The sequence below is a fragment of the Trachinotus anak genome, unplaced genomic scaffold, assembly GCF_046630095.1.
Source record: "Trachinotus anak isolate AG129_WGS33_773 ecotype Australia unplaced genomic scaffold, CSIRO_AGI_Tana_v1 ptg000019l, whole genome shotgun sequence".
In the NCBI taxonomy this organism is placed as follows: domain Eukaryota; kingdom Metazoa; phylum Chordata; class Actinopteri; order Carangiformes; family Carangidae; genus Trachinotus; species Trachinotus anak.
Window position 1 is genome coordinate 14,557,682 of NW_027273870.1, and position 12,976 is coordinate 14,570,657.

At 42.0% G+C, this 12,976-nt stretch overlaps 1 protein-coding gene across 5 annotated transcripts in view; it reads left to right on the forward strand.

Moving 5' to 3' along the window:
- The window catches only part of LOC139636385 (glutamate receptor 2-like), a 67,885-nt gene continuing 54,909 nt past the window's right edge, over nucleotides 1-12,976 (forward strand). For all 5 annotated transcript variants that reach the window (XR_011694389.1, XR_011694390.1, XM_071504432.1 and 2 more), the window contains exon 1: nucleotides 1-231. Coding sequence is in view for 3 of the 5 variants with exons in the window: in XM_071504432.1 (XP_071360533.1) it covers nucleotides 162-231 (70 nt within the window). In the remaining 2 variants the exon portion in view is untranslated. The remainder of the gene's footprint in view (nucleotides 232-12,976) is intronic.

The following is a 12,976-nucleotide window of genomic DNA, read 5'->3' on the forward strand; positions in this document are numbered from 1 at the left end:
GAGAGAGAGAGAGAGAGCGGTCCGCAGAGCTGGAGACGCTTCAGCGCGAGCCCGGATTCACGCCACGAGCTCGCGCCGTGTGTGATGGAGGTGACGCTGCCTCTGTAGGAGCCTGCCGTGGGCGTCGCGTCAGGAGCATCGCCGCCGCCGCCGCCGCCGCCATGAAGCTGCTGATCGTGGTGACTCTGCTGTGGCGCCAGGCGCTGTGCGGATCCCCCAGCGTCCAGATCGGTAGGATTTTTTTCATTTGTGTCGCGCCCCCCCCCAACCCCCCCCAACACACACACACCGTTCACCCGTGGGTCTCAGTGGCTCCTCGCGGCCTGCCTCACCGCTGTCGGGGGGGGGGCAGAGGCCTCGTGCCGCGGCGCTGCTCCGATGCCGTCAACATCCAGATGTTTTGTGTTTGTGGATGTGCTCGTTGGCGCGTGCATCTTACCTGCGGTGGCGTGCGTGTGCGTGTGTGCGCCCGCGCGTGTTAGCCTCTGAGGTGTTGACTGGCGCACAGCTGGTAAATCCAGGTAAATCCAGGATAATCAGAATTCAGCACTTCAGGCGCGTTCCTCTTTTAAGCTCCTTGGTGGACCTGCGGGTCCAGGTAGAACGACCCCTACAGGTCTGGACTTCCAGCTGCACGCCATCACATTAAAATACATGAATAGGCTATAATTAGACAAACCCAATGGCGCTACAGTGTTTCCTATCCTATAGAATTTAAATGTTACATGTGGTGTAATATCAAAATGATTTTGTGTTACTTATGGTGATGCCTGTAATGTTTTCACATGACAGCAGGTGAAAAATGTTCACCTCAAAGATTTCTTTCATTGTCAGCAACATTTCATGAAAACCAACATGGATTTTAAACCGCTGTCAAGTCAAAATATAATTGCAGTCGCAGTATGGCCAAGTGCAATGAAACACAGCAGCTGCAGGTTTTTGATAAAGGCAAAATGTGACACATCTTCATAAATGATGCAGGTTTGCTGAGAGAGGCCCTGCCTGCAAATCATATTCTCCAGACATAAGAGAACAGGTTCGTTTGGTACAGACCCAACAATCATCATCATCATCGTCTTTATATTTTCTCAGTGAAAATTTAATTCATTACACAGTCACCATCACAGTATCTGTCAAAGTAATTGCGGTATGACTTTGTTCAGCTAAGAGTCTGAAACCATGCTAGCAGCTCTCTGAGGGTGCACCGTTGCACCTTGAGCTAAATGCTAACCACGTCCACGAGGCTAACATGCTCATAATTTCAATGCCAATGTGCTGATGCTATGCAGGTGTAGTCTTTACTTATCTTAGTTCACTGTGTTAGCATGCTAACATTTGCTAATTAGCACTGTCATTAGTTTCCCAAGTTTTAGTCATAAACCAAAGCGGGTAACAAACAAACACACATTGTGCCATGGTGGTTCAGGAAGTGTTTGCTCTGCTGACATAAGTTTCTGGTGCTTGTGCATACTTGTCTACTTTTGTGTGGATGTTGAGTTGACCTGGATGTTTTTGCTCTGGTCAGTCAATGCTTGTTGTGGCTTTATATGAAGTTCCACATTGTGAGTATATATTGGTGCAAACTGACCTAGCAAATGTGTAACCCTCAGGGAACCTTCCCTAAAGCTTCCCCTAATATACAACCTTTAAAAAATGTTCCAAACATGTAGGGCTGTCGCTTTTTCTGAAAATCATGTTCCAACGGAGTTTGAAAAACATGCTGTTCATGAATGAATTTGAATACGTAACCCCTGCCCAATCCCTCTCACATGCTTACATTTAAATATTTCTATCTTATCAGTGATGGCATTATTATGAGCTTCTAGCAAGTGGCCTGATGAAGCCGAGTGTTCCAGATAGTAGACCGTCAGCTGCTTCACTTGTCTGTGGCGCCCCCACCACCTTACTTGGTTGGGAAGCTAGCGAGCTAGCCCACAGATTTGTTGTTGTTGTATAAGACAGCTGCTTTGTACGAAGTCCGCAAACAACCTTCAAACAAGTGCTCAGATTTCAAATGTGAAGTGACAGCCCTGCAGAATGTTTGCTAAAGGTTATTTTTGTAAACTCTAGAGAACCTTTAGAACCTTTTTTCCAAAGGTTTTATTTATAAATCTGGTGGGGGTAGAGTTTTGTGAGAGTGAACAGTTTATAGGCTACTTATATTGCAGTCCATCATGTGCAGTGTGTTTTATAACAGTACACCCTCAGTTTTTCATCATAAATATGTACTACACAATCAATTATATGTTGTTATTCATATCACAGCTATGATTTATATAGTAACTCATCAGTTTTTGTGTTGCTGTGACATGTAAACTTTTCTTTTTATTGATTGATTTAATTGATTTAGTGATTTGTTGAAATGAGTTGAAACTTGCAACCACTGGCAACGTACTGAAAACCTGCCATTTTGCATTGCTGCAACTATGAGACTGTGAATTGTTTACATAGCAAGGACTGTCTGCAGTTAGTGCTTCTGTTCTAACTAAGGCATTTTTGTAGCTGGACACTTTGCAGCTGGACACTTTGTAGCTGGACACTTTGTAGCGACTTAAAACGTGAATAGCGATGGTGAGTTACTTGCTAAAGTTGCAGTTGTCATATTGATGAAACGGTAAAAACGAGGGGGTTGCGCAGTGTGACAAATGGCAGTGTTGTTTGTGTTGTACAGACACACTGTCCCGCAATCAAACTGAGTTGTTCCTCTCTTTCCTCCATCCAAATCTCTACCATTTCGGTCAGCTGACTGTTTGTAACTTGTCTTGACCTGCTGACTTCACTGAGAGCTGATTGGCTGTTGAAACAGTTGCTGTGCCTTCTGTTCTGAAACCAGCCACTGGTGCCTTGACAAGCTGTGATGGTCTAAAAAGTTTTTGTCTGAGTCCTTTCACCATTAATTTGGAGCTTTGACAAAATTAAAACAAATGAAATTATGCATCTTGCATTTTGTTTATCACAGCAACATTTATCATAATAAATATTTAATATGAAATATTCATTGTTGCATACATTAAAAGAAAAAACAGTATTTCATGTGACTCTGGAAGTGAGTCTCAGAAAGTTGTGTGAATGAGTGGAGCAAGCTGTCAACGGCTGTCCCCAGAAAACTGACTGTTTGGTTGATACAGTGAAACTATTAAAGGTTAATTATTAAAGATTTGTTGTCTCATACCAATAGTTCCTCAAATGTATAGTTTAAATCAAATCTTTACAATCCAGCTTTTCATAAGAGCTAGTTATGTAGCATTTGTCATTGTTAGTTAATGTTGTCTTAATGACCTTACACCACTGAATGTCTAAACTATCCTCGACAGTAAAGCTCATGTTGTTTTTTTTTTGGCTGGAATGCAACAGTTGGGCAAGCCCTATAATGGCAACTGTCTCTGGCTGACTGACTGATCATATTTCCACCATTGGTCAGCTGAATGCCATGTGACTGAGATGTAGTTTCCCCATTGGCCTCTTTCAAAATGATTTGTTAGTTAGCACATTGTCTCTAGATTTAGAGGCGTTTTTTCAAACAGACTGGGTATAAACCTGCTCCAGGTCTGACTGGGGGCTCAGGGCTACACCTCTTGTTACAGACAGTCTACTGCGACGCTCTGGATTCCCGGCTGCTCATGAACTGCAGGGAAGAGGAGGAGCACTTCAATACACTGAGCCTCCCCTCCATTACAGCAAATAAAGTACTGTGATTATGTGTGTCATTGTTACTAATGGAGGCAGAGGAATAGCTAAACATAAGACACCAAGCAGAGAGAGCAGGAGAGAGGGAGGGAGAGAGAGAAGTCATTGCTAACTGCAAAAGAAACTAGCGGATCTAAATAACATGAACAACAGGAAATGAGACAATACACTTCCTGTAGCACAGCAATAAAAGTGTCTGTCCACTGAAACGCTAGAGGGCTTTAAATTTGAAAAGGTTATAGGAAGTGTTTAGTTTGTAACGCATAGTGCAATTTTAACATGGGAGCGACTGAAAACAAGGCTACTAAATAAAATACTAAAATATTGCTATGACCAATTCTCATAGACTGTTAATGAAGCTGTAACATCACCCTCAGGTTTCTGGAGCTCACAGTGAGCTGCTCTACCGTCACCGCCTTGGCAGTGCCTGACTCCGCCCCTAACTCCGAGCTAATCCGAAAATGGTCAAAGAGGGTTGGCATATGTGGAGCTAAGACTGTGGTTCATTCTGGTTTGTGGCAAGCATACGCTCACGCACCTGTCACTCAAAGAAGCCATGCCCTCAATTTTACATAACTTTAAGGCTTGAAATATAAACAGGTGACTGCTGTACTACACTGGTCTTATCTCACTCTGTGGTCCCTCCCAATAACTTCAGTGTTACCTCCATTTTACCTTCTCTCTGATCTGTTTATGATTGTTTAAAACCAGCTACATGCAGGAGTTGTGTGTGTGCAGTGACATGGTTGTGCTGGCTGAATGTTGTAGTGATAAACTGTGGTGTCTTGGTAACACATTTGTAAGACCTAGAAGTACTCTCATTACTGTAATAAAGCCATTTAAACCAGATCTGCACTAAAATCTAATGGGTTCGTTCCTGAGAGTGACTCAGACTTGAAGACTTGAGACTTAGAGACACCTACTTGACTCACTCCTATCTCTGTTAGATGATCCCGTTCACCTAACTGGCTATATGTAGTAATAAACACAACAGAGACATAAAACAGAACCAATGTGTGACAAGACTCCTGCTTTACTGCAACTGTTAGGGAAGACGCTACCTCAAATGTCAAGCCCCCCTTTAAACACAAAACAGTGTGTTTTAATGATTACAGACTGGTATATCAGACAGGAAGTACAGTTTGGATCATTTCAAGACAGCTAAAGGATGATTCAGGTTTAGGAGGTTGAGCAGGTCGTTGATCCCAGGCTCCTCCAGTCTGTGGACCTAAGACTAGCTGGGCAGGATACTGAACCCAAATTACCTCTGATAATTGTTCCATCAATGTATGAGTGTGTGTGTGGTAGAAATGCTGAGTGTGTGTGAGTGGTCAATAAGACTAGAGAGGCTCTGTACACAGTAAGTGCAGTCCATTTACAATTTACCGTTGATTTGTAGCTTGCTGACTGACTAGCCTGCTGTTAGCCACTTAACATGGCCACTCGCTCTAACCTCCTCCTTGCTGGTTGTGCAGATACATTCAGAGTCATTACTAACAGATGACTTTCTTCATATGCACGCTTATAAAATTTATATTTCAACAGTTTTATATTTCTCTGTAATGGAGCTCAGGGTTAGCAGCGTTACAGGACTGCCCCACTAATGTATATTTAACTAATTAAATCAATGTGAGAAATGCGCAACAACTACTCGACTAATGACTTGAACTAACAACTACCAGTCAACCAGGAAAATCTTTTAATTATTATATATGTTTTGTTTCTTAGTAATTTTATAATGACTATATTGTCACCATGATTCCATTAGATTCAGATCAGCTTCACTGATCACTGTTCTCACTGCTGGGACATGTATTTATTATCTGATCCATATCCGTATTTGTCTGTGTTCTGACTGCAGTTAAAAACCTATGGTAGCCCACTGTTAGCAGCAGTGGTAGCAGGGGCGGTAGCAGCAGCATTAGCAGCAGTAGCAGCAGCAGAGTGGACAAGAAAAAAGAAAATCGTGTGGTGGCCAAACATCAATAAATCAATGGAGCTGATGAAGATAGATAATTTGAGCAGGTAAACAGACAATAATCACAACCTCCTGGAATGTTCCCATTTGGTTCAAGAGAACGTCTGGAACGTAGTTTTGACAGAATGTTCTGTGAACTGCATATTTCACCAAAACAAACGTTCCAGGTATGTACAGAAAATGTTCCTGAATTACTGTCAGGGAACATCTGCAGGGAACCTTCCCGCACACTTCAGGGAACATCCAAAACGAATGGCTTGCTCTGTGTGTGTAATGAGAAGCATGTGGTTGCATCAGTGTGCATGACTGAGTACAAATATCAGAGCTGAATGTTCCTCACTCTTCCTCCCTCTTCATCATCATTATCAGCCATGTTGAGTGTACACATCCATGCAGGATGCTTCTCATGTTATTAACCTTAGTGCAAAATCCACCTTTTACATGTGAATGTATAGGCCACAGTGTGCATGTACTGTATGCAGTATTCACCAGAGACCCTGTCTTGTTCTACCTCTGAGGGTTTGTACTTGACCTTGGTTGCTATGGTGACTGCCAATGGGGATTGAACAGCTGCATATTCCCAACTATACTAGAAATAAATATGACACACTGGTTCCAGTGAGGGACCTGTAGAGAAACACCACCTTCACTGATCAACACTAACTATCCCACTAACTAACACAGGCTTGGGGCAGGATAACCTTAAGAGCTGAAGTAACAAAACTGTTACAATAATCAATCACAGTATTTAATTCAATCATCAAGCAAATCGACAACAATCATTACACAGTTAATCAGTAATGAAAAATGTTAATATTGAATCAAGCAATAAGTTTAGACCAAACACTTCCAGCTGGAGAATCACATGACATGTGATCAGATCTCCACCCACAGCTGACACAGCGACCAGCCAGTGATGATCATTAGGTTTGATTCTTCTGCTTGTTGTGTTTCAATGAACTCATTTAAAAAAAATAACAATAAATTAAAAATATTACCAGTGAAATCACATCATCAAACCCATAAGCTTAGGACAGAGCCTAAACCTGTCAGGACTGGCCATACCTCAGAGGAAGACTGTTTCCTCCAGTGTCTTAGTCTTTGACAGAATGAAGCACAGATCCAGAATCACCTGGACTACAGTCACACTCACGCTGCAAAAATCCCAGGAGAACACGTTCTCACATGTTCCTGAGATGATGTTACAGAGCAGAAACAGACCACCAGCTTGTTTTACTGTCAGTGTGGGAAAGAGTTAAAAATAAAAGACTAAGTTTGGATGAAGTGGTAGATGCAGAGGGTGAGGAGGAGGGAGGACTCCATCAGAGGCAGGTCAAGGTCTCAGCTGGAATCTGAAGTGGATCACAGGATCTCAGCTCCTCTCAGTCAGAGGCAGGAACTGTGTGGACTCTGTGGTCGACTGCATCAGTTTGTCGCCTGGTTGAATAGCTTCAAATGCTCCATTCTGAGCATCAGTGTAGTGTGTGTGTGTGCGTGTGTGTGTCATTATTATTCCCCCCACTTGCTAACATGGTGTAGTGATTTTCCTGCAGTTTGGAGCTTTTCTCTCCCCCTTCTGGCACTGAGAGTAATTACACAACCAGTGTTATAGTAAATGTAATAGTTATGGGTGACACCATGTTTGTCTCCTCCTCACTGATAGTGACCTGTGTCTGTCCTCTCATCCTCACTCTGACTTTCTTTTTCATCTGCAGCTTCACTTTCTCAGTTTTTCCACCACACTCCTGCTGTTGTTACTGCTCCATCTCTGTCGCTATGGTTACTACTTCTGACTCCATGTTCTGTTGTCTGTGTACATTGTAAACATATGGAGGCTCAACACAAAACAACGGACGAAAAGCTGCATGTTGTTTCCCCTGTGAAAGGTTCCGAGATGAAATATGTAGGTAGGAACCATGTTGTACTGTGTTTCACAGGGGAAACAACATGCGGCTTTATGTCAGGTGTTTGTGTTGAGACTCTCCATAATAACACAGACAACATCCAGAAAACATCCTCCTCAGCTCTGACAAACTCACTGTTTGAGTTTGAATTAGAAGCGGGAGAGTCAGACTCCACATGTAAAACTCTCTTCGTTTTCCTGAGAACATCATCAAGTGGATCAGAGGGCAGACCATAAGAACCCACTGGTTTCACTGCCTGGTCCAGACTGGTCCATCATGATATCATCATTGCTGGAGTGTTTGGTGTATGTAAACAAATCCTGCTTGAAATGATATTGACTAATTTCACTTCTATTTGTGATCAGGGAGTGTATCCACAGAGCATCTTCAGGCAAAAAGTTTCTCTTAGCTGTCTGATTTAGGAGAAACTCCTAAAAATAATGGTTGTGTCAGTCCTAACTTTAAGACTTATTGTTTTGGACTAGGAGTAATTCACAAAGCCCCTTAGGATTAAAAGTAGGACCTAAGTCTGGATGCTGACAACTTGGAGATCTCCAGCGTCTGTAAGATGATCTAGTCACTGAATATAAATGTTGTCTGTTCACAGAGGACAATTCACACGATTCCCTGTAGGTGTTCACCAAGTACAGACAAATAAAGCAGCTTCATCAAGTCTGTCCAGTGTGATCAGTTTTATAGATGGAACCATATAAAAATTATTGAACCATCACAAGACGAGAATGTTTCTGTAAACAGGAAAAAAAAATCACAGCATCAACACATAGGTTGTGTTTGTTTTGATCCTGCCAAGCAACTCGGGAGAACTCTGAGTGAGAAGATAAAATGTTTTGTGAATACAGGTCCCGGTTTTTATGTGAAAATGAACATACAGAGAGCAAAAGAAAAAAAATCATAACTACAATGATAATGATCATATCTCAGTTTCACTCTTATTTATCACCATATTTTTTAGATGTTATTAATTTACCAAGTACGCACCACATTATCACATCAGCCCAGCTAGTGATAGCAACATGTGCCTGAATACTTTCAAAATTTGCTACTGTAGCCATCACTTATGAAAACAGACATGTAACATTATGTAGCATCAAATTAGTGACACATGGAGAAGAAAACCAGTTCAGAGTCATAGTGTTTATTAATGAACACACCCACAGTGTGTTCTTTATCATAAACACATGGCTCCTCAAATATGTTCTGGTTGAAATACAAAGTTGAATTAAGTTGGTTAAATTAAATATATTTAGATATCAGGTTAGCAAGGGGTTCGCCTAGTCAAGTGTGTAGTCCCCTCCTCACACAGTCCATCACTCCATGAAGAGATCCACAGCAGGAGCCCACGTGACGTCCTGACTGAGTGAGCGGCCATTATTAACTGTGGCCTTGTTTCTGTTGCCAGAAGCTCAGTGAGCGTGTTGAGACTTGTCAGTCACTGAAGCTAATGCCTCTATGCAAGCAGCCATACTTGCTTAATACGGCCCTGGCCTCCATGCTCGGGGCCAAACGTCGTATGTGGAACTATGACCTCATTCTGCCAGCTTCACCACACATAGAGCAGCTGAGGCTGAACCTCTCTTAACTCTTCCTTTGCAGAGTGTTTGATAAAAGACAAGAAGTTCTGTGCACGTCTCAGGCCCTCATTCGATAAATAAACATCTGTGACTGAGCTCTGCCTCACTGAGGCCGCTCCACTCTGTCTTCAGATGCTGGACAAAGTGAACCATGGAGGCCTGTGACAGTATAACCCTGACCTGGAACCTGACCCTTCTCTAATCTGGATCCCAACCATAACCATTACACTGTTCAGGGCCCTAACCATAACAATTGCCTTGACCAGGGCCCTGACCCTGACTCTGAAACACTCACCTAATCTAGTCAAGTCTACTTTTATGCCTCATTCTTATACTGGACAGTTGGGTATTGCAGGGTCTCTATCTTAACAATCCTTTTCCTCTATTCCCTATGCTGTACTGGGTGTGAGGAGATAGAATACATATATTTATATCAGTCTGGAGGATTCCGTTTACTATCTCTGTCCCAATCTTTGCTCCCCATTTTCCTTGATTATAAATATTGTGTGTATGCACTTTCCCACCTGTTTCTTTATTTTGTTTTGGGTTTTTTTTGTTGAAAAAGCCCAGGACACAGGCTCAGATAGCATCCAAAGGAAAATATCTTCCAAGGATTTTGATCCATCCTCTTAATGACAGATGCCCCCTTTCCCCCTAGGAGTTTAAAACAAAAAATGTATATACACTGCCCCCTGCCCTGAGATGGACCCATTTACCTACTTCCTTTACCTATCCAGTCCAATTTCAGTATGTTTCAGCATCAGGTAGCTATGAACACACTCAGATTATCCTCTCCAAAATTCTTCACCTTCTCCTTCTTTCTTTCTTCTTCTTCCTCAGGCCAAAATCCAAAATCTATTAAAAAAAAAAAATAGATCAAATGAAGAAAACATGATGCCTGCGCACCCCTCTGACTTACCCCTCTGCTTACCCAGCCCCTTACATGTCCCTGACCCTGACAGGGCAAAATGTCAAACTCATTTCAATATTTGCTTTTATTTAAACGATGCAGGGTTTGTGTCAGTTTATTCTGACTCCAGGTCTTAGATGGAATAATCAGGATAAAGTAAGAAGTGAAGGACAACAATCCCGCTGCTTGTAAATGGTAATATGATGTGCAACATAATAACTGTTGGGGGCCAGTTTATGGTCCCTCAGACCTTGTTCCTCACACTCAGGACATTCATGCTGATCACATATTATAGCTGCTCTGAACAGGCAGAGAGTTTTGTGTTGTGACAGCTCAGCTCTGATTGGACAGTCCCTGTACCTCACTGGTTACCTTGAACTGAATAAAGAAGCCATTTAACACACATTAGTTTGACATGGTTTCACATAGTTGCACTAACAGCTAACAACTAACAGCTGTGCTTGTCATTCCCAAGAGAATTAAAAGAAGTTATGGTTTCACAGAGAGGACAGCTCAGCCTCGTCCACAGATTTTGACAGTGTTACTGTTTTAAGCGACACAGCTCTTTGCAGCACTGGTCACATGACGCTGATCAGCCAATCACTCCTCAGTGAGTGACATACACACCAATATCAAGATGAGACTGAGGCAGTCTGAGACGCAAGTCAGAGAGACTCAGTATATTACAGCCGCAGTAGAGGATACAAAAGTTAAAATCCTTTTTCCAGATGTTGTCACACGAAAAGACCCTGAATGAAAACTGTCAGTGGACGACTGGGCCTGTATGACCTGATCACTGTAACTGTGATCACTGTGAGAGGTTCCCACTGTAAAAGAAGAGATTATTCAGGATGTTTTACAATGAGCCATACCATACAAAAACGACAGGGTCCGTAGTTTACAGCTGATACAACTATTCGAGACACCAGCTCCCTGGACAAAAGGGATCAGTGATTGGCTGTGGCTGTTGGGTCACTGATCATTGGTCACAGTCAGTCAGACCCACATGACATCACATTAATGGAGAAATATAGTATTTCCGTCTGCTGCAAACGCTGTCTGTGGTTGAGGTGAGGTTGTGCTCAGAGCGCTGCAGAGATAACATGTTGATTGATGAAGGAAAACACAAATCGCCTCTCGTTCATCTACGATGGTGTGGGTGGGGACAGACTTGGACACAGTCAGTGGTCCAAAATGGCATCCAGGGTGCTGACCCACTGAGCAGTTTTTATTTTTATAAACTTGTGGGTTATTTGTCGTTCTCCTGCGCTGCTTGTGTGTCATATCTCAAGAAGCTAAGAAATCTTTCGGTCTCTGATCACTGACTGCAACTTCCTCTGCATAAGCTCCTCTCTCAGATGCCAGAGAACAGAAACACACACACACACACACACACACACACACACTTGGTTCCGAAGTTTTTGGTTCTGATGACGTCCCAACTCCTCTCCACATATGAGAGGGCTTGGGCATTTTGGTTTGTTCTATGTGGTCATTCAGGCATGGCAAGGCAGTAATATCTGGTGTGTGTGTGTGTGTGTGTGTGTGTGTGTAAGAGAGAGAGAGAGAGAGAGAGAGCACAGTGGTGAGTGTAGAAACCATAGATTGTATATAAAACTGGATGTACACCCCTGAAAAGTGAAGCCAATGCTGAAGTGCCTTAAACCTGCATTCTATCTAATGACCATCAGGGGGCAACTCCACTGGTTGTAAAAAGAAGTCAGATTGTATTGAATTCTATGTGTAAGTGGCCCTACTTCTCACTGATTTATCAGTACATGATTTCCTATTGAGCTTATGGTCTCAATCACTAGTTTCAAGTCTTCTTCAATACAACATGATGTTCATTTTTTAAATAATGGTCCCATTTAGAGGAAAATAAAATACCATAAAACCATAAAGCAGGGTTTGTGTTAGGGCAGGGCTAACATAGCTGACAGACTGTACCACACATGGCGACCTGCCTGACAATCAGGATACAGTACAGAGCAGGTCAGATCCACCGCTCACTCCTCCTCAGCTCCACCTTCTCCTCCAAATTTGGTTTCTTCTGGTTTCAAAAATCCAAGATGGCAACGGACAAATTACAAACTGGAGGCTTCAAAACAGCAGTTCGCAAACCAATTGGTGACGTAAATCTTAATTTGCTATTGAAGCCTTAATTAATAAGGAATGTGATGATGCTCCTGTTCCTCACAGTGAAACCAGTTTCATCATCTAGCACTGTGTTTTATAAAGTCACAGCTCACATGCTGAGTCTGCTGGGTACTTGTTTATTCACACATACAGCTGCTACGAATGAAAAGTGAAAATACAGGGAGGGATTATTACTGAGGGTATATGAGGGGGTGTGACCTGTTGTCATGGTGACAGACTGAGAGGACACAACAGCTCCACAGTGTCTCATACTTTAAGTCATTTTAATTTCTTTTTGCATAGATGATTTTTCAGTGACAGGTACGCAGTTATGGAGGACTGAAACCGCCAGAATCAAAAATAAATAAATGACTCAGTAAAAAAAAAGTAATATGCCATTAAATGCACCAAGAATAGTATTAAAATTACAGCCTTTAATCAAAAAAATGTGATATAAACTGATCATTTTGTTTTAATTCACTTACCGTATTTATTTACATTAATTCCCATAATAGTTTACTTTCTGATTTAAATTTCCATTTTATTTATATGTTTATTCATTTATTTATTGTCATAATATAACGCTCCTTTTGAACATCCTGTTTGCTTAGTGTTCCCTCCTTTATTTTGAAATGACTTTCCATATGTGCCTGTTGTGGATTTTACTTCCTCTCTTAGTGTTTTTTTTTTTCTCTTTCACCTGTGTCTCATTAGTTTCTTAGTTCCCTGTGTTTACCTCTCCGGCTGTCAGAATGTTATGTTCAGTCAC